Genomic DNA, 21717 nt, shown 5'->3' with positions numbered 1-21717 from the left:
GCATCATCATGATTTAATTCAAGTTATTTCATCATAACTTACATTTTTGCATTTATAATCAAGGAGAAGCAAGAAGGGTCAAATACAGTAAAACATCTTATTTAATGTAAAAGGTATTTTGTAGGGCAGTAAAAGAGGCTCAGTTTGGCCAAAACAAACGTAGTCAAAAGTCCAGAAATCCTATGCCCTAGAAACTAATGAAAAGTGCAAACTAGAAAACTAGTTTGAGCTTGGCACAGACTGAAGGGCATTCATAAGGTGCCTACTTTGGCTCCTCGAAGTAGACCAGCAGTGATTCATTTGTACCAAAAAAAAGAAAAGAAAAATACACTTTGCACGTTCCTGTGAGATTGGACTGGCACAGGAGTGAATTCCATGCAACAGCATGCATTTACAGTTCTCTATTGATGAAAGACACCAACTTGAGCTGCTTAATGCCATCCCAAAGATGATATCTGATTCACATTTACATTTAGTATTATCATCTTTCTTTTTCTGAGAGAGGGTGAAAGAGAAAGTGGGAAAAAAGGAAAGAAAGAGGGGGGAGGAAGAGAGATAGAGAGATTGAGACAGAAAAGAGGAGAGAAAGTGAGATAGAGAGAGGTGGAAGGAGAGAGAGGATGGAAAAACAACAGCACATTAAGAGATCATTTCTCTCCTGTTTTTCTGTCAGCTTTGCAGCCTCTCTGGTTCATCTCTACAGGCAGGGGCCTGATGACTCTCAAACCAGATCAAAGCAAAGTCTTGGAGGATTCCCTCAATACCTGCAGGATTAAGACACTGATTGTCTGCCTGAGTATTCTAGGGGAAAAACTAAGCTCTCAAGAGGCCGTCCTGAGACAGACATGATGTAAGAACTTTAAGAACTGAGGCCTCTTTACCCAGGAGAGGCTGTTGCCCCTGTCTCATATCCCAAGCACACATCATTTCTTCATGGCCACAGTAAGAGTCATGGTTTTCATAAGAAAAGTCAAATCTTTCTTTTATCCATTTCTTTGCTTATACATTTTTTTATTTGATTACTGCTCAACTTTGGGAGAGCAGTTCATTAAAGTTCCATACCGTAGGAGCAACCTCCTTGCAGAGTTTGGCATTTGGATGCCTGTTTCTGATTAACCACACAATGGGAGCAGGGGTAGTTCTTAATGGGTCAATTGTTTTCTGGAAGGCAACATGCTTTAAAAGAGAGTCCATGGTCAATTAGTGGTGAGGGTTTTGCATGTGGTGTATTGGGAATGTATTGTGGAATAATTAAATGACCCACACTAAAAGACTAAGTGACAGTCTAAAAACAGGTCTCTCTGTAGCTGAGTCTGCCACCGTGGATCCTCTATGTTTCTTCCGAATAACAATTCAATATTATACATTTTAGAAATCGGATTGAACTGAACTTGCTTTTTTTTGACACTTTTGTGTCCCATCATCGCTTCAACAAAGTCCATTGACAGTTTATTTATTCAGTTGTATTCAGTTGGCAAATGTGCTGCATAGTCGTGGAGGCACATTTAAAGTTTTTGTTCTTGAAAGAGACCTGCAACCTCTCAGTCAGCAGACCTCAAATGAAACATAACAGGATAATAGTGGGACACCTCTGTGAACTTTACTGAACAATGAAGGGCTAGACAAGGGAAAAACACTCTGCATGGAGAGGAGAAAAATGAAAGGACTAGTGAAGCAGTCCATGAAATTGAAGTTTAGGTGATTGAATGGCTTTCTTCGTTCTTTGCAGGAGGGTTGGGGGTGGGGGGTAAAATTGATTGTGGTACCTCTCCTTCAAACGCACTGAACCCTGCAATCAAACCATGCCTCATACTTTGGACATATGTTGGCATTTAATGCTTTGCAGTTGGAGCTTAGTCTTCAGCCATGGTAATTAGGAGATATCCGTGGTATTAACCGACTCTGAGCGCTCTAAAGCCCAGCCCATCTCCATAGATCTGCTGAGGTTCAGCTGTTTCAGTCACGATAGACTATTAGACACTCAGTGGTAAAAGACAAACCATGTTCTCGTACAGCATATCTTTTATTCTCTGTAATGTTATGGTCAAATACATACTTATTCATGTAAGTAATGTCCATTGTCCATTAAAATCATGAAAAGACTCCACGTTTTATCTGAGAAACACATCACAGTCCAACAGCTCCCAATGACAACTATTATATCATAACTTAACTTAATTAAACCAATGCAAAATAGAAAAATATAAAAGATTATCTGCTGCAAGTTGGGGGTGAACTTGAAACCCAAATTGGCTCTCCTCTGACTGAGTGGGAGGAGAAAAGAAACACAGTGTGCATGTTTTTCCTTTTGCACCATTAGATGTTCAAAGACAGAGTAGAGCTCACATGCACACTGTACATGAGATATTGTAGTAGCACAGGAGAGAGAGAGAGAGAGAGAGAGAGAGAGAGAGAGAGAGAGAGAGAGAGAGAGAGAGAGAGAGAGAGAGAGAGAGAGAGAGGGAGGTGCTGCATTTATTCTATGTCAGAAAACCAGGGTGTTTAGGTACTGTAGTCATTTTTAACAACACTCTTGCTGACATGAATGACATCAAGCTGGCTCTGTTGGGCAGCGAGGGGGCTGGGAAATCAGGTGAGTACATGATGTGTCTGTACAGCACTGTTTGTGTGAAGTTCAATACTGATTGTGTTGCTGAAACTCACACAGCCTTTCATATCTTTACTTCTGATATAAGTTAATTGTAGTAGTAGTATATGTCAACAATACTATCGAATTGTCTACTGTTTGCCTTACACATGGACCCTAAAGTTAGTTCCTAAATTGTGTCAGAATGTGGTTGCCACAATTATATGGTGTGGCTTCGCAGACAGGAAATTAAGATTGATGTTTGTAACATGTGGCTAATTGATGAGGTATTATTTTTCTTGTAAAGCAGGGAAAAACATGATCCCTGGGGCGGATAATTTCAACCAAGGTTCCTTGGGTTTAGAAATTAAGAAACATGTAGCAGTGGAGCTAACTTTTCCTTGTGCAGGGAAAAAGGAGGTAAAATAGAGAACTATGGAAGAGATAACCTTACACAGAGCCTCTGTTCCCAGTCTACCAAATACTGTGTTCAGGGGGAGTGTTCAGGGGGAAATAAATGCACAGAAAGGTTGCAGATTTCAGGAACTCATGAGGGGAAGTATCTTACCTATTCAGTACAGAAGCCAGCTGTTTGCACTTTAAAACCTAAGCCCTTGCTTTTAGTTACTGAAAGCCATCATAGTGTCACAGAAAAACAATGCAATGGGCTACATACTAACTAGTTTCTTGTACGGAATAGTTTCTAGTTGTTTCCTGTATAGGGAATTCATAAAGCTGTAAATTGCTGGAATTCACCACCTCTGTTTCTCTCTGTTTAGCCGTTCTGGTGAGGTTCTTGACAAAACGCTTCATTGGAGAGTATGCCTCCAATGCCAGTAAGTACACATATTCCTCACACATTTCAAGTGGGACGGCTGTGTTTTCACAGTGTCCTATTTACTGCGTACCGGGCCTAAACTCCTCAGTGTGTGCACGGCAACTGCTTGGCTGCTGGCCTTATGACAATTATGTAAACAAAAGTGAGCGCTAAACTTTCTTGTATGTAGGACTCATAAGAGTCTGGGATGAACTGATGCACACACAAAGTACATCGTCAGAGAAATTTGACTTCACCAACATGTTGAAGAGACCCAACAGGAAATGTATGTATTTAGAAATCAGTTGATTATGTGTGTGAATGTAGAGAAAGTGTTAACGTACACGTGTCTAAGAACGATGGCATGTGTTTCTCAGAAAGTAGCCTATCTTCTTATAGTTGAATGACATAATTGATATCAACACGTCATTGTTTGTCTAACATGCTAAAGAACGACAGTCTTTAATGTTAGAGTTTACATTGGGGTACATGATTTCAGACCTTTCCACTCTTGGATTACTCGCTAAAATGAATTAACATCTCCCCATGGAATAGTTGTGCCCTAGATTTGAAGCTTACTGTAATCATTGCTCTAAAGACTAACTAAACCAATCATGTTGTGGTGTACATTGCATACTTGTCTGACATATTTTCCAAGGATAAAACTCAGGGTGAATTTTTAGCTGTCTATATAATACATACATTTCTAGTTACCCATCTCGGTGTTTATGAGACATCGTTTGATCCATAACATGTGTTTTGTATTATAAGCAATCTACCTAAACCTGTTTTGTTGCAGATTCTTTGTACCGTAAAAGGCTGTCCATTGAGGGAAGACAGTTAAACTTAGAAGTCTTTGATCCATGTTCACAGGTATTTACTCATATCTTCAGTTAATGGCTTGTACTTGTGTCCACTGTAGCAGTGCACATGCATGTTCTCTCAGATGGTTCCATACTTTAGTGTTATGACATTTAAGATCTTCCCCTGTTTCTTAGAACACAGTGTACACAAAGATGAGCCTTTGAAATCTGAGACTCGGTCTTGAGCATGTTTAGAACACACGGTTGTTCCACATAGTAGCCCTTACCTCCAAGTTATTGTTTAATTGGGATTCCCGTGACTTGGTAACAGGATATCCATTGTCCTTATGTATAATCTTTTAGGGTGTGATCAGTGCTCTGCTGTCTATTTGTTTTCTCTCTTGTCCCTCTCTTCTTTTCTTCAACAAAAGGTGAGAAACCTGTGAAAAGGTGTTTCTGACCTCTTCTGAAATGTATGATATCTGAGAATCTGTGACGAGTCTTTTCTTCTAAATACAGTTCTCTCATTACTCCACTTTATGTCCACTCCTCTGTAAAGGGTGAGGCTCCATTTGATTCTGTTTCCAGTCTAGTCAGGTAGGACATTTGAGAACGCTTGTGTTTGACCTGGTGCCCTCTGACTGTGTCACCTTACTGTGTCAGAGTGGAGAGAGCAGATGTATCCTGGAGGAACCTGTGGAATGGGCCGATGGCTTTGTGGTGGTGTACGACATCAGCGACCGCACATCCTTCCTTAATGCTGAAAACATCCTACGTCAGATCAAAGAGGCCCGTGAGGAGGGCTGTAAGGGGTGAGTGACTGTGAATCCTATAGACCTGGGAATTGACACCAAACAGAGGTCGGGTGATTGCATGGGTCCCATTCCAGGACTCAACATTTAAGGATAGATTTCAGGGTGTGGATCAGACTTTATACAGCATGACCCATTTTTATGGTACAAGTTAAAAAAAACTGAACAAGTTTAAATGAGCAGAGGAAGCAGCTTCCTGGCCTGTGGTGAAAATGTTGCCTTTTTTACCCCTTGATAAACACATTGTATTTTGTTAGATTTACTGCCTCAGGGCTCAGCTGAGTTAATTATGTGAGTAAATGAATTCTTACGCTCAATTGAATTCGTCCCGGAACGACTTGTATCCAATTTTCTCATTGGCGTTAATTAAAAAAGGATAAAATATTAGAAGGACAGGGGGATTCAGCTGGACATTTGTTAAATGTTTCATGCTATTTTCAGCCTGTGTGGCCGTGCGGACGTGTAAGTCGGGGTGGCTGGAGAGAATGAGAACTATGACGCATGGCTGACAACGTGATGTGGGTGGTCAGTCTTTGGTCCTGTGTCGTTCCTCCACTCTAACTAGACTAGGATGGTCTAACACTCCATAAAGAACCCCTGATGTGAAGCAGACATCATCTCACACTGTATATGAGAGCTCTAGAAATGTCTGGACTCTATCAACTCAACATTACTTCACCAATGCCGTTGCATGACTTACACGACTTGCTTTGTTTTTCCTTTGATATGGCGTGCTGTTGAACAATAAACACCTTATAACAGACTGATTCATTTGGAAAATAATATTGGAAAAAGGAACAGAATTCATTTTCACCAACTCTCACACCTTTATCCATGAGTACCTTGTGGTGACTGCTATGTGAAGGTTGTGACCTATGGTGTGCTTGGTTGGGACAGGGAGGTGGACGTCCCTATCTGCTTGGTGGGGAACAAGCAGGACCTATGCCATGCCCGCCAAGTGTTTGAAGAGGAGGCGCGCGCCCTGGCCCAAGAGTACCGATGTCACTTCCAGGAAGTGTCTGCTGCTGAAGACTATGTGGATATCTCTAACCTCTTCACCAAGCTCATCCGCCACGTGATGGAGTACCTGAAATACCGCGCAGACCGCCGACGTTACAGCGGCTCCAAGTCAATGGCCAAGCTCATCAATAACGTCTTTGGCAAGAGGAGGAAGTCTGTCTGAGCACAGGGTGTGGTGTAGTGGATCTTCAGCTGGGTATGGGATTGATGGGAGTAACATCTGTGATAGGAAGACATCAGCTTGACTGTGTCTTTCGGATCATTTGACCACAGAGAACAGAATCAGGAGTTCAATAACATTATATATATTATACGTTTATCATCTTAAGACAAGATATCAGTTATTTAATTAGTTTCGATGATCTGTCTTTGATGCTTCTCAATCTTATGCAGAATGGAAGTCCCTCTAGTACATTATTATACAATGCTATTCCCAAACAATTTGAAGAAAAGTTGGGCAACAAAAGTTTTTTTTATATTTTAGAACTTGTATATCTCTGGCAGGACAACATACTGTATTTGAAATTAAATTCAAGGAATGTGTTTGCTCTGAAGTTTAAATGTACATTTCACTGCTCAAAGAGGGCAGGAACGAGGAAAGAAGTATGGCTAAATTGCCTTACTTACTTTTGACATTAAAAGATATCCCTTTGAATTTATGCTGTGGCTGTATAACGTTGCCTGTTTTTCCTTTTCTGTTAAAATGGGTGAAATTGCTTTTTAGTGAAAAATTTCTTCAGCAGCAATATCTAGGCCCATTTGTTACATATAAATACTAGTTGAGCATGAACCTATTCTGCAGATATCTCAGTTCAACATAATGTGAGTATATATTACATATATTATAGAATTTACATATAATCTATAAAACACCAGGCATACATAGTTTTTGTTTTAGTCTTAGTATTAGTATATAATTGCACTTACAAGAGATACGAGTGTGTCTGGAGTATTGAATGTTTTATTCTGTCATAATATGTAGCCAACTCAATATATTCATTGTTCAATCTGGTAAAAGGGCTTACATATGAAATCTACCACTTCTGTGTCTTGGAAAATATATGAAAAGAAGGCACAACAGCATGCATTAATAAAACTACTCCAACAAAAAGGAGATTCCTGCAGTCTATGCCTTCTTTGGACATGTTCAGTTCCTTGTGAAACAGAAGACTGTAAGCATGCCATCATTGCTTATGAACTACACTGGGCTGACTGTTTGTTTGAAAGCTCAGAAATCGCATCTGGTGATAATTATCTTTGCACAAAAAGCTCGATTAAATTCAGCTTGTCTTAATAAAGTGAATAATAAACTATATTTTCAGAACGTTGCAGCAAAGTGCGGGTTCCACTTTATGTCTGTAAAAAAAAATGCATTCCCAAGTTTGGAATGCTTTATATTTCGACTCAATTGTACATAATTCGATACTTAAATGTTAAGTTGAATTTCGATAAATAGATCATATTGAAACACTTAATGTTGTTAAACAGAAAATGCAAGCAATAGATATGCTTTAAAATGTAAAGTAAAGTTTACAATCGACCATCTGAAGAAGTGGCACAGAGCCATCTCTGTAAAACCTTTGAAGTAGAAGGACACAAGCTTTTGAATCTAGACAAATGTTTGAAGGCCATCTCAGTTATATACTGGTGCACAATTAGCTATGGCAAACATGCTGCCTATCTCTTAGGAGATGTTATGAACTCATCTTTTATGATCGTAAAATAGTAGTTTAAAAAAGTAGTTTAGTCAATGCCAGTAGGTTAAATGTAATGTAAAGGATAAGGTTCATAAATAGAATTAGGAAGCCTGGACATCCATGTGTACATGATTCTTATATGTTCATCGTATGCATCTTCCTGCCACAGTAAAATCATTGTTTGTGTGAACATGGTGAATAAAGCTGATTCTGATTCTGAATTGCTGATTCTGATCCATTCCTACGAAGTATAGCAGCATCATCTTAGTCCACTAGGTGGAGACTAATCACCACTGTTAAAGTGTTGACTTCAGAAAACATTACGAGAACACGATTACGATAGAAGCATGTTAATAATGCGTTACATATGTTGTTTTCATCTAACTGTAAATGAAAAGACCATCAAGACCATCAAAGACCATAATTCGTGCAGGCCTTTAAATTAACTAAGAATTATTTAATGGCCTGCACGAATAACACAATACATACCTAAAATGGAAAGAAAATACAACTGACTGCTAATTATAATCTAACTTCTATCTTGAATAACGACATGACTAAATGTAATTTAGAGCAGATGACTAGAATACATTTCAATTAAAAATGTAATCATTTTTCATTGAATCATTTTTCATTGCGCCTATTTGTCCCTGTTCACGTCCCGTATGTAGCCCATCAACTTCTCATCGGTGCATCACACTGGAAAAGTTTGAAGACACAAGTGGATGGCTCATGCGGTACGTAGCTACAACCCCTGATTCCTGGCACATTCCTTGGATGACCACAACAAAGAGCTCCACCGATACGCAGTGCACATTGAAAATACGGTAAATGACTCTTAATAGACTCTTTTATTTGGTTTGTTGGTTGCCATTAAAATGATCTAGTTAGCTAGCCATTTAGAGCTAGCTTTATGAAAACAACTTCGTACAGTTGTTGCCATGGCAACACACGCTAAAGTTTCGTTCAAGGAACTGTACTGAACATCAAGTGCTAGCGACCTTACAGTACTAGCCGATATTTGCATGCAAGCTAACATGTTTAGTTAATAACTCCTGGCCTCATTCTGCATTTGACTGCAAAATATTCTACAATTATGACCAAATTATTCCTCTAAATGTTATTATGCGTGCTTGTCCTAGCCAGCTGAGTAATGCTAGTTCAACTAACTGTAGCTAATTCATTAACATAAACTGACTTAATCTCAGAAAATAATCAGAATATCCAAATACCCTGGGGTTTGACGCCATTTAATCAGCTGTTCTTCAGCTTAGGGTACAATGAATGTTTGAAACATCACTGAGCAATGAAACATCTATTACTATGCAGGTTCCATGCCAGATAATTATATTTAGTTGGAACAGGTCATAGGAAGTTAATTACTGCTTGTATGGTTGAGAATGGCTCCTCTTGCCATATTGGTTTTCTTGGTTTCGAATGAATCTGTCTAGCTGATTGTTTTGTGATTTTATTTAAAATCAACTAAGAATATCAGGCTACAGGGGTCTATCGTCTATCAGCTTTAACGTGGATCTTATAGCATTTGTATTGTTGATAAATCCACCAGAAATTTCATCATGCACTGCTACAACTAGGTTATGTATTAACCTATGTATTAATATTAACATTAATATTATATGTTGTGTCTGAGGGCCCTTACAGGCAGACATTCCAGAGTTGTCTGTGACACAGTAGGCTATAAGACAGAAGCCCAGTTTTAATGTGTAGTTTAATGAAATGTACCAAAATGATATTAGACACCCTTTGATACGATCACCATCCTTGCGGGTGAGTATATCCCCCTGAAGTCTTCAGAAAGCCAACTAATTAATTTCCATTTTGTTCTCATCCTTTGATTCCTATTGCGTGGATAGTTCTAGGCCTTCTGGCATTTTTTTCTGAAGATGATTTGCTGTCACAAGGGTATCGGGAGTATAAACTTGGCTATTAGGCCTATGCCAACTATAGTTTGCAATTTAGAAACCCTTCTTTGCAGATCTTTACACCCTTAGATGTGTCTCAGTGGTATGTAGAGGCCACTGGAAAATGTGCGGCTTTGCTGTTTTGAATATATATTTTGAAGATGTCTGCTGTTGGTTCCTGAGGCTTGGGTAATGCAGAGATTAGCCAATATCCTGATTAAACCAATGAGAGATGCTTTTTGAATTTGTTGAGCCTTATCTCCTAGCAACATGTGGAGTCCTCTGAGTAGGCGAGGCAACTTGATCTTTTGCTTCCCTTTAGCAAAGCATGTTCCTCTAGCCTGTGGACACTTATCAGACATGACCTAAGAAGACAAAGAAAATTGTCTGAGGGCTCTCTGAGTGGCATGTTTACAGGGGTACTGATAGGGGCTGAACAGAGGAGAAACTAAAAAGGCACCTTCAAAATCTCTCAAGTGTCAATTAGAGGTCATACAGTACTGTACTGTACAGTAGATATGGGTGTAAGGACATAGGCCTAAATAAGTTGTCTTCATTTTGATCTTGCAGCACAGATGAGCAGACTGAACATTCAGACCCACAGTTCAAGGCTAAACCATTTCTTTTTGAGATGTTTACGCTGAACCCCCCCAGTCGTTTAATACACTTGAAAACTCAAACTCAGATGGACTTTGTAGAATCTTTTTCCAGTTAATGTTACTCATCCTGTAATTGAGTGGAATGAACGCCCTGGTATTTTCATTCCAGACGTGTTGTGTGAGTCTTCCCTCATCAGGTAATGTAATTCCATGCTTCATTAGGACTGCAGAGTTTATCATTTGTCATCAAAGCCAGCTGTCAATAAATAATTAAGTCTCAGATGAGGAGAATGAAATATTTTAGCTAGCAAGAAGGATGAATGTCTGCTTTCTGTATTGTCAACATACAGAACAGGTCGAATTGCGAGTGAAAAGGGAAAGCTATGAGTGGAAGGGAGAGAATAAAAATTCTATTTAGGCCCGGAATTATCTTTGTGTGGCCAGGCATCATTACGGTGTCACATTTAATTTGAATTCCGAGCTGAGACACCACATCTCTCTCCCAGTCACGGGAAACAATAAGCATTTCCGTCCACAAACAATCAGTAAATAAAGACTAATGGGGTTCTGACAGAATGGTAGAGGGATGAGAAACCAGAGGGATCGATGGCTGACATTCTATCTGCCATAATTAGCCTACTTTCTACTGAGATCTGGTGGGTGTGTGGAAGCACATGGTCCCTGGCTGGCGGATGAGCGTTGCTGTATTTATTCTACAGGAGTGTGTGTCCATGAGTGTGGATGCACGGTGTGTTTGGGTTTGGAAAACGTGTGCCGTGTTGCTTTGATCCTGTCGTTTCAGTGGCAACCTGTTCACACAACCTTTTACACGGCAAATAGGCTACACTACTAGCCTTATACACACATTTAAATGAAATTGTCATTGCATGTTACAATGGTATGCAGAAAACTAGTTAGGCAAACCCTGCCTTGGGCTAATCATGCTCCAGGATAACCTTCTGCCAATGTATAGTCTACTGAGTTATGCGGTGTGTACTTAAGGTATAGTAGGGGTAATCAGTAGTCTGTGATGATTCCATGCTCATTATAATATCATTAGCATTATTTTGTGTGCAGGTCTGATGAGAAACTCTTAGAAGCAGTAACTAAAATGGAACCTTTTGGGGCTGCCACAACTTGGTAAGTACAGTATGCGATTCCTTCGTGTAAATTAGTCACTGTACATGGGTTTCATTTTGCCTGTCGCAGGTGCAAGTGCGCAAGAGCAGGAGGTTAGGGGCTGTTGACAGATGTAGTTTGCCTAACTCGCGTAGTCCGAGGCCTATGTCGTCTAAACTGCATGAATGCCAATACTGTTACAGTGAGCTGTAGATTAATTTGAAGTGCAGTCATGCCTCGTCTGCATATACCATTCGTCATGCTAATTCACATTTTAATTAATGTCCGTCAAGCCCTATGGTTAAAGCAATATTCACAGGCTTGACTACCCCATTACTTACGAGCCTTAATACTGACTAATACATGTAGCTATATCATCCTTAATTTTCCAGATTCCACAGCATGCTTGATGATTCTGATATTCAGGAAGTTTTGATAATTAAATCCAGTGACATTTCTTTCTCATTGGTGTGTTATGAACGTTCTCTCTTTTGCACTTAGTTCCTCAATGCAGCGAAGCAGTACATTCCGTCAAACAAATCTATTCGTTTAAGTGACATTGGCCCAGGTTATAGAATCCATTACAGGGATGTGCTCCTTCTAGAGACCAACCCATTTTGGAACTGGTTAGTCTCTAGAACGATGTGTTCGATTCTGTTGTTTAATGCCATAATAAACCTATGGTTTAAAACAGTCTAGTACTGGTGGTATGGATTAGTCGTGACCTATTTTAAGGCCAGACATCTCTCCCTGACATGACCCTGATATCCCATTTCCTCCACACTGGGCTGGGGCTGAACCCCATGGGTGCTGGAGCCAAGGCCAGGGGCTGCCCTCCTCCCTGGGGCCCCCTCAGAGCAGCAGGGCCCAGGGCCCTGGCTGCAACACATCACTCTTCTCCCCTCCAACTCGCCCACAAATCAACTGTGATTGAAGTAATTGGAATTTCCAGTGGCTGTCACAATCGTTTTGATGAACAAATAGACGGGAGATAATGTGGGAGACAGGCCTGTTATGAGAACTGTGTCTGGGATAAGATAATGCACCAGAGTGAAGAGGTTAAAGACACCGCTTCCTTGTTAATAATTAATTGCTGTCCGTGTGGCGGATCCACTCCACTGCTCCCAGTCATCACTCGATAATTGCTTTACATTTAATTTGGCTTTAGATATATATTTTTCTTCAAGCCTGGTTAATTGCGCTTTAAGTTAGGCAAATGTGTACTCAAGACTGGTTTGGTAGGAAACCAATGGACGTATTGTGATTGTGAACAGAGAACAGATGCATGATGGTGATGGTGTCTCGGCATACTATATTATTTATGTTTCTTTGTATAGCCTAGAATATTGTTTGGTTTTGTTCTACGATTCATCAGAGTGTAAGACTAATTTCAATCACAAGAAGTTCATTCTGACTAGGCTAAATCACAAACTCCATACTGTTGATTAGGCTTTTTGTTAATTTTGTCCTAACATTATTACTTGCCTAGAGAGTCACCTCTTCTGCTTTCGTTCTACCTTTTATACTGTAGCCTATTTTGAAATGTTTCCAAAATAGCTCTTAACTTGGCGTGTCAAAGCAGCCGTTTCTCACTGGTTATCAGCCCCTTGTTCTGGGAAGACCCCGTCCCATCAGCATTAATGTCAGAGCGTCGTTCTGCTTTACATAAACATATCACAAGGCTGGAAAGCCACCCAGTTAATGATCCTCTTCCTAATGACTTCCTTAAGCATGCAGGCACCCCTATCTTCTCCTCTGTCAGCGGTTCCCGGTTGTCACCTCTCTGCGAACTTTGTAAACGGGGCTGCCAGGTGTTGTGTCTATCCTCTGCTCCACGCTGGGCTCCTTGGGGCAGCTTGCCCCTGGGTGTTTGAACAGTAGGGGTGCAAGGAGCCCAGTTACCTTCAGCTGCACGCCTGTCGCCAGGGTGACCGTGCCAGGCCACCTACTGAGGTGCCTGTCCGCCTGATTGGCTGTCCTCCCCAGGGGTTCACCTGGCCTTGATTAGCCATTCAGCTTGGCAAGGCCCACTGTAAATCCCCTGCACCTGATGGAATGGAGCGAACTCGCCTGTGCAACGATGACCAGAGCCTACGTTTCCCCTACATTGTTTGGAAAAAGATCATGCTTTTTACAAGAGGACACCCTGACCTGGATAGGAAAACTCTCATTGTGTTGTGATTGTGTGAAGGATTCTCTGACTGCGGCTCATCCCGCTCCCCGCCCCCCGTGTGTGATTCCCCCCCAGATGTCAAGGCCCCTCACCCTGAGACAGCCCAGGCAGATGTAGGTGGAGCCGGCGTCAGCATGGCGTCTCTGTGGAGCCGCGGGAGCAGCGCAGAGAGGAAGGTGCCCCACACCCGCCTGGAGGAGGAGGCTGAGATCCAGGTGCACTGCAGACCCTCTGCCCCACGCTGCCCACCCCGGCCTCCCCTCACCCCGACACACACACACAGAGTCACGACTGACCTCTATAGCACACCCTCGTCTGCACTAGAGGAGGATCACACTCCACTTTGCTCCTGATTGCCCCCTCCCCCCACCCCCTCCCCCCTTTCTCTTGGGGGTTCAGCTGCTCTCTTTGCCAAACCTGCAGCAGCCAGTGCTCAGCCTTGCATGCGCAGAGATAATGATCAAGTTAATTAGACCTGAGATTGAATGAGCTGCGGCAGCAACTTAATCATTTGTAACTTGATTAGAAATACTATATTCTGCAGCTCTAGAGACCGGAAAACTTTCTCTTTTTTGAGTGCTTGAAAATTAAGATCCACTTCAGGATTCAGGTCTTCGGTTAATGTACCGTTGGAGACAAAAATATATAACCCCCAACTCAAACACTCAGGTCTGAGAACATGCTGGCAGTACTGGACATATCCCTGCCACCACTGTGAATTCAAAGCCAATGTGAATGGCCTTTTCTCTTAATGGCTTCTCTGTTATTCCCATAGAGAATATTCTCATTTGGGAGGAAATTGGGTAAAGGGAGCTTCGGGGTCGTCTGTGAAGCCACCCATATTGATACGAGGAAGAAATGGGCTATTAAGAAGGTGAACAAAGAGAAGGTGAGTGCATTAGCGTCTCCCCAGGGCTTCTTGTTGGCCGCTGTGGTGAAAAAAGACACTCTAAAGTCAGTCTAAAGTCAGACAAACACGGTAACAGCAGCCGTAGACCTTAGCATCTCTGCCATACACCCTACACCTCATGCTGTTTCTATATTTCCCCCCTTGCAGGCTGGGAGTTCGGGTGTCAAGCTGCTGGAAAGAGAGGTCAGCATACTCAAACGTGTTAACCATGCTCATATCATCCATCTCGAGGAAGTCTTTGAAACACCCAAGGTAAGGCTCCCCGACCTACCGAGCAAAACAAATTGGACTTTTGCGACTAACGCAAGAGCACCAACCACACGCGCGTGTGGCTGGTGCTCACACGTTTAGGGTGGCGTGCCGCTGGCTGAGTGCGCGTGCCGTGTTTCAGAGGATGTACCTGGTGATGGAGCTGTGCGAGGGCGGCGAGCTGAAGGAGCTCCTGCAGAAGAACAGGCGCTTCAGCGAGGAGGAGAGCAGGCATATCATCAGGAGCCTGGCGGAGGCCATCGTCTACCTGCACAAGAAGGGTACCGCCGGCACACACCGCACATTTAGGAGGGGAACTCCGCTACGGGAGTGAACGCGGAATGTCAGAGAAGGTTTTTTTTTTATTTTATTTTTTTTTACACTTTTGGGTTCCGTGGCCGAACATATAAACTGATATAAGGGCACGAACGCACACAATGCTGTAATTAAGCCGACCTTATTACCCCACCGCCGTGGAGCGACGATGTGTTGTGAGCCAATTGTGTGCAGAGAGAATGTGCAAATTGGTGATATCACAGTGTCATCATTCTCACAGTCAAATTGCTTTGCCCTCGTTGACGCCTGATAATCAGTGAGATGATACCACATTATGGCTCTCAGTCATTATAGAACCTGGCTTATTCTAATAATGAGATAATAATGAGCAAGTGCCGGGCAAAAAGTGTTCCCCCTTTTAATTGAGTCTGAGGGGTTTATTTGAAGATGCTGTGTTTTCGACCCCCCTTCCTGATGGTGAAATATCTAGTTAGAGGTAATTTAGGACATTGCCTGGCAATGAGACACCATTACATGGGACTAATGACTCATTTACAATGAGCTGGAGAGGAATACTGATTAATAGGTGTGTTTTCACACTAAAAGTCCCTCAGCGCTGGTGTGCCTTACGTCTGGAGTTGCTAATGATACCGGTGTGGAGGTGTTAGCCGTGACTCTCTTACAGGTAGTGCCCTTAGCGTGTGAAGCAGTCAAGGTAACACAGAGTGTAAACTTTCATTAACCTTCCTCCGTAGCCAGAATGATGAGTGGTCTGTCAAAGCATCCCGTGGATATCATTCATTTAACCTGGAGTGATTTGTTTTGGCTCCCATGGGATATTTCTGTCAAATGAATATGACCTGATTTTGTGATTCAGTCTTTTCTTTATTGTCCACATTCTGTTGTCGCCAGGAAGACAGAGAGCCGGCAAATATCCCACTCCAGACCTCATTACACACAATCATGTGCAATAGCACCATTTTGTTTTGTTTTTTTCTAAATGAAATACCGCTAGGAAGTGGACTGGATTTGTGCAGTACGACTGCTGACCTATTGTATCTGTGTCACATAGATATACATCTGTGTTTATAGAAGTCTGGTTTACCATTTGTAGATCACCGCACTGCCGACCTGTCAACCTGTGTCTACCATCATAGCTTCTTGTCAAACTGAAAAAATAGACAGTTTCGAAACAGTAGCTTTATTCACTAACTTTACTTGGGATGTAGCTGAACAGCTAAAGTCTCACTTGATTTGTAGCCGAACATCCACAGTGTGTACAGTATATCAAAAGTAATCAGCTTTGTAGCAAACATACAGAAATCACATATTTCCAGTAATGGTCCATCTGAAGGGGGTACGAGCTTCCATCTGCATCAACATTACAGAAGAAGAACCAGTATGGTAGAAGGTTGCCCCCTTTAAAACCCTCTCCAAAAGAATCACTTGAACAGACTTGAACTTTAAGACTCCAGAGGGTAGGACTCCTCAGAATCTAAATGTGCTGCTGTGACACTTTATTTTCCATCCCATCAAGTCAATCTATCTCCAACATCTCATCTAACCTCAAACTCTCTCAATCGCCCCTCCGAATCTCGCCATCCTCTCTTCACATCTCCTGTAATGACCACTGGTACTTGGTGGCTCACCATTTTTAACAGAAGGCTGTCATCTGTCATAGGCATGCTTTCATTTAGCAAGGCTTTGGCCTTTTTGCCAGAGGATAAAGTAGCTGTTTTTGAACAGACCTAGTGTCGTCAGCCTGGCAAAACTCCTTCGCTAAATCAACTTCATTTCCCAGAGGAATGCCCCAGAACTGATTAAGGTCGTGGCTGGGGTCACCTGTTGAAAGTGACTCATTGTGCAGATTTAGCTTTGAACCACTTTCAACATCCTCGCAATATCTCCTCCACAAATACATCTCATTCACGCTGTTTTCCTTTTCAGACATCGTGCACCGAGACCTGAAACTGGAGAACATTTTAGTGAAGACTTATCACCATGGTAGCGATAATGACATGATCAGAATCAAGGTGAGACCGGGGCACAAACAACAGAAATGTTCTCCTGTCTCTCCATGCTCTTCAGGAGAGACTCCTGGTGGGTCTCTCTGTCGCTCCCACCATTGTCTCCCCCCCCCCCCCCCCCCACACACACACACACCCTCTGGAAATGGTTTTAAATACTACCTCATTATGACAGACCCCCCAATGGCGCCTGCTTTATATCACTCCTCACAAAGAGGGAATCAAGAGCATCTTTTAAGACAAATTACCGCCCGGGCCCAGCATGTTGTGTGCATTGACAGAGCGCCAACCAAAGCAGATACATGGAACACAAGCTAAAACAAGGCAGAGCTGCCGCATAAATCTCTTTCGAACACACACACACACACACACACAAGAAGAAAAAACAGTGTTGTCCTGGCGCAGTATAAAAGGCTTTTCTCTGGCTGGAGGTGGTCATCTGTCCTGGTGGTTCTCTCCTGTTGTATTTATACCACCTGCTGTGGACTAGGGGACAGCCTATAGACTCGTACTAGTTATTCATCGCACACTGAGAAAGCCTAGGGTGTGCTTTTAAGCTAAGCATGAAATCCAGTAAGTAAAAAATGGCTGGGATTAGTTTCACGTAACCGTTGGTCCTCTTCTCAGGTGACAGACTTTGGGTTGTCAGTGAAGAAAGGTGGCGTTGGCAGTGAGAACATGCTGAAAGCCACCTGTGGGACACCTATTTACATGGGTATGGCACACACGCACACACACACACTCCTCTACCCTGGGCCTCTAGTAGGTCCTTGTTTTCCAGGGGTGCATGTATGAGTGTAGGAGCCTCTGCTGTGTTTCAGCTCCGGAGGTGATCAACGCTCATGAGTACAGCCAGCAGTGTGACATGTGGAGCATCGGAGTCATCATGTTCATGCTGTAAGGAAACACACACGCACACACACACACGGCTTTCCTCATACTCCACTCCTCCACGGGCCAGAACGCGTGTCGCGTGTTCGGAGGCAGCGGCAGCCTCGACGCGTGACGGCGCGTGACGGCGCGTGTGCTCCGATCCCCACAGGCTGTGTGGAGAGCCCCCGTTCGTGTCCAGCAGTGAGGACAGCCTGTTTGAGATGATCAAGAAGGGAGAGCTCACCTTCGCCGGGCCCGTCTGGGACACCGTCAGCGACGCAGGTGACGCGCCCCCCCGACGCCCCCCCCCGTTCCCTTCCTGCCTGTCTTGAGCCCGCGCGCTTTCAATGTCCACCAACCTTGTTCGCGTTCTCATCCACAGCAAAGAAGGTGTTGCGTTGCTTACTGAAGGTCGACCCCGCCCACCGCATTACAGCCAATGAGCTGTTGGATAACCCCTGGATCACGGTAAGGGAGTGACCCTGGTCCCTTTGCCTGCTTCAGTCCACGATCAAAGGTTGCTGTAAGGTGGAATCATGATCCCAAATGAGTGGTGGGCCGTTACGGAGGGGATATTGTCTCTCCCAGGGTGACACCAGCACGCCGACCACGCCCACCAACGTGCTGGAGATGATGCGTCTGTTCCGGGAGGACCCCGAGGGGGCGGAGGAGGCCGAGGGGGCCGTGGAGGGGGCGGAGGAGGCGACGGAGGTGCTGAGCCAACTCTCCCTGAGCCTCAGCAGGGACAGCCAGACCCTGGAGCCCCGGGACCGGCCGGAGAGCCTGGAGCCCCGGGCCCAGCCGGAGAGCCTGGCCAGGGTGTCGTCGGCGAGCAGCGACGGCAAGAGCGTCGCCGAGCACAGCCTGGAGGGAGACACCGACAGCAGCAGCAGCAAGCCCCCCACCCCCACCAAACAGGTACCTCACACACACACACACACACACACACACTGTGGCATGTGATCTGCCGTCCCGTCCCCCCCCACAGCTCAATTAGCCAACGTGACAATGAGCTTGCCCTTGACTAACAACTAGCCCACTGTGTCCTACTGTAAGTACGCTTACTTTTAAGTGCTGCGTTATCAGCCCCAAGGTTCAGCCAGGATCCATTATTTAGGGTCATTCTAGCCAGGTCCACGTCTCTCATGTTCCCCCCCCCCCCGGCTGTTATCCTGCCGCAGAGACAAAAGAAGAAGGCTGCCTCTTCCTCCTCCAGCGGAACGCGGGTGAATGGGTCTGCAGGGAAGATCTGTCACCTGCTCTGCCCCTCTACCTCACAGGTCAGATGTCAAGGAGTGGACAGACCCCTCTCACACAGCCCTCACGCTAACAGTACTACCACACGTGACATAGCAGGCCACCATCGCGTTTAGAGCCAAAAACTATCAACGACTGTCGTTTGTTTCCGTAGAAACGCTCTGTTGTTTTCAGTTCCGGTCGCTGGGGCGATGTGTATATTCAGTCACCACTAGATGGAGCCATATTAACTCACCAGACTAGCCGAGCTAGAACCCATTACCTGAACTTAGCCAGAACATGTGAGGATGGTGGCGTGTGTGTCTGTCTCTGAGTTGAACGTGAGTTCAATGTCCACGCAGTCCCATTCAGGTGGCGTCCAGCGCTCCAGGCAGTCGAGTGCAACTCACCTCAGCCTCCAGGAGCAGAGGGACACCTGCGCCTCCCCGGCGGGGCCCTCTCCCAAACCAGCGCCCGGCCCGGGGAAGGCCCGCAAGCCCAAATCGCCCGCCCCACACGGCCCTCGCCCCGGGAACTGCTCCCCCCGGCCGCCCGGCAAACCCAGGCCCAAGAAGAGCTCCCAGGCCCCAGCAGCCCAGTGTTCAGCCCAAGGCCCAGAGACGCCACGTGCCAAAGAAGACCCCTGTACGTAGTGTTCCCCGGGGGGGTGGCAGGACTGCTGGACGCATGACTGCCTGGCAGTTAGGCATTAGCCCTCCCTCCCCCCTCCCCCCCCACATGCACACACCCTCCCCCACCCTTAACATACCTCTAGCCATGGACTGACTTGGTCTCACTCTCACATAAACACAGATGCAGTTTTACAAAACATCCAGCAGGTAGATGAGGGAGATATGAGATGAGGTTGTCAGTCAACATTGTCAGTGGCATCCACTCTAATGTATTGAAGGGGGTTCCAGTGTTTCAGGGGGATCAGTAGAGCCAAGGTCATATTTGACCCTTGCAATATTCAACAGTGTAGCGTCTGATATGCTACGACTCAAAACAGTCTACTATGTGGCGTGACTGACTTCTACCTTCCAGGATGCATTGTCATGCTAATTAGCCTCGCCGAATGTACTGTGTTGCTGTGTCCTATCACACACACACTGAAAGTCTTGTGGAGTTATTTGAAAGTACGCTTATTAAAAGTATATGAGAAACTAGAAGGGTGTGATGATATCTCGTATTTATTCCATTGGGCATAAAAAAGTATTTATTAGTGGTATACAGGGTTCTGTAGTTATCTGGTTCTTCTATGTATTGCAAAAATATACTTCTGTAGTACCTTAAGTATCCTTCTGGACTCATTTGTTAAGTCATATTTCCAGATTGATTTCACAAAGGAATGATTCAAAAACATGGCACCTTGCAACTGGTTAGATGTCCAAAGTTCTTCAGTGTGGAAAGGTCCTCAGTAGATCTGTATTGCTAGTATGTCTGCTGTCCTCTGTGCTGTTCTGAAGATGATTGCCAAACATCATGAAAGGAAACACTGCTGTGCAGAAATGTCATTGTTTTGTGTTCAATAAACAATCCAATTCACTTTCCTCTGTCTTACTTTTACTTGACTGTAATTTGACAAACGGCGAGCAGTTGACGGGCTCAGACCAACATTACCATACGACTTCAACAGGGTTTCTTTCATCATGGCTCTCTTGTTCCCCCCCCCCCCCCCCCCCCCATCCGTCTTGACCTCTCAATCCCTAACCACCTTCAGATATGCATTTTACCCATTCTGTGTCAACCCAGAGAGCAGGGGCTTCGGCCTGGTTGCGCGCCCTCCAAATGCAGGGGGGATTGGGACCGAGTGCGACCATGGCTCTAATCTTGTTTTGGAGGCCATTGAAAGCAGCAGGAGCTGCTTCGAGGGCTCTGCCATTCAAGCACAGGTCTTTCTGCTGTCGGGAGAATAATCCCCCAGCATAGATACAACATTGAAGTAGTCAAGCAGAACCCAGCGAAGCTGGATTTCAAATCCACACCATTTGCATCTTGGAAGTGATGTGTGGAGACACTGTGGCCTTGTCTGTGAGCAGGGGGCTGACTGGGTATGTAAGGGTTGGGCGGGGGGGAGGGAGGGAGGGAAGGGAAACTGGTGATTGGATTATCCCTTTTGAAGTCAAACGCATGGCACAATTTCTCCCTTTGGGTGAGTGGTTCATGGCCTTTAAACTGCAAAGAGTGCACCTTCCGGTGCTCCCCGGTGCATTCTACAGGTAGGCTTGCTCTCCTTGATGCTGGACTGATAGACGGTGACCCCAAACTTCCACCTCCCACTTCAGGGGAATGTGTAGACTCTACAGTCGACTTCAGATGTGGATTTGGAAGGTACAGTAGATGCTGGCTACAATAGCCTACGATACAGTTTCATGTGTGAGCGTGCCTTCAGTGCATGAGATGGATTAAGTCATTAAATAATGATGATGGTGTGCGTATCATGTCAGTGATCCACTTCATGGTTGCTGGTCTGTGTCTTACTGATTGTGTTGTGGGCATGAAGTACCTGAAGATGGCAGATTCAAACCTCTCTACCTGTGCGTTTTGCAAGGCGAGTGGCATAAGGGGGGAAGCTGTGGAGATACAATGATTCATTG

The 21717-nt window shown here is 44.3% G+C and overlaps 2 protein-coding genes across 3 annotated transcripts; both read left to right on the top strand.

The window, feature by feature from the left end:
• Nucleotides 1–2318: 2318 nt before the first annotated feature.
• On the top strand, nucleotides 2319–6694 carry rerglb (RERG/RAS-like b). The gene is made up of 5 exons (XM_062472000.1): nucleotides 2319–2593; nucleotides 3367–3423; nucleotides 4204–4277; nucleotides 4871–5019; nucleotides 5917–6694. The coding sequence occupies exons 1-5, from the start codon at nucleotides 2542–2544 to the stop codon at nucleotides 6200–6202; spliced, it is 618 nt and encodes a 205-aa protein (XP_062327984.1). The 5' UTR covers nucleotides 2319–2541; the 3' UTR covers nucleotides 6203–6694.
• Nucleotides 6695–8421: 1727 nt separating this feature from the next.
• On the top strand, nucleotides 8422–20655 carry stk33 (serine/threonine kinase 33). Of its 2 annotated transcripts, XM_062471993.1 has the most exons (14): nucleotides 8422–8563; nucleotides 11335–11397; nucleotides 13625–13764; nucleotides 14325–14438; nucleotides 14607–14711; nucleotides 14851–14989; nucleotides 16932–17017; nucleotides 17639–17726; nucleotides 17833–17908; nucleotides 18054–18166; nucleotides 18267–18352; nucleotides 18473–18802; nucleotides 19066–19164; nucleotides 19483–20655. In XM_062471993.1, the coding sequence occupies exons 3-14, from the start codon at nucleotides 13684–13686 to the stop codon at nucleotides 19771–19773; spliced, it is 1608 nt and encodes a 535-aa protein (XP_062327977.1). In that variant the 5' UTR covers nucleotides 8422–8563; nucleotides 11335–11397; nucleotides 13625–13683; the 3' UTR covers nucleotides 19774–20655. The 2 variants fall into 2 exon arrangements, with proteins under 2 accessions (XP_062327977.1, XP_062327979.1); XM_062471995.1 differs by lacking the exon at nucleotides 11335–11397.
• The last annotated feature ends 1062 nt before the right edge of the window (nucleotides 20656–21717 follow it).

The sequence above is a fragment of the Osmerus eperlanus genome, chromosome 10 (assembly GCF_963692335.1).
Source record: "Osmerus eperlanus chromosome 10, fOsmEpe2.1, whole genome shotgun sequence".
NCBI lineage: Eukaryota > Metazoa > Chordata > Actinopteri > Osmeriformes > Osmeridae > Osmerus > Osmerus eperlanus.
This window is presented reverse-complemented; position numbering and strand designations above follow the sequence as displayed.

Excerpts from the sequence above, each read along its gene's own strand:
- rerglb (XM_062472000.1), top strand. The coding sequence starts at position 2,542 with ATGAATGACATCAAGCTGGCTCTGTTGGGCAGCGAGGGGGCTGGGAAA. Across the intron at positions 4,278-4,870 it reads TCTTTGATCCATGTTCACAG|AGTGGAGAGAGCAGATGTAT; the intron begins GTATTTACTCAT and ends TTACTGTGTCAG. Across the intron at positions 5,020-5,916 it reads CGTGAGGAGGGCTGTAAGGG|GGAGGTGGACGTCCCTATCT; the intron begins GTGAGTGACTGT and ends TGGTTGGGACAG.
- stk33 (XM_062471995.1), top strand. The coding sequence starts at position 13,684 with ATGGCGTCTCTGTGGAGCCGCGGGAGCAGCGCAGAGAGGAAGGTGCCC. Across the intron at positions 13,765-14,324 it reads AGGAGGAGGCTGAGATCCAG|AGAATATTCTCATTTGGGAG; the intron begins GTGCACTGCAGA and ends TTATTCCCATAG. Across the intron at positions 17,909-18,053 it reads GGAGTCATCATGTTCATGCT|GCTGTGTGGAGAGCCCCCGT; the intron begins GTAAGGAAACAC and ends CGATCCCCACAG.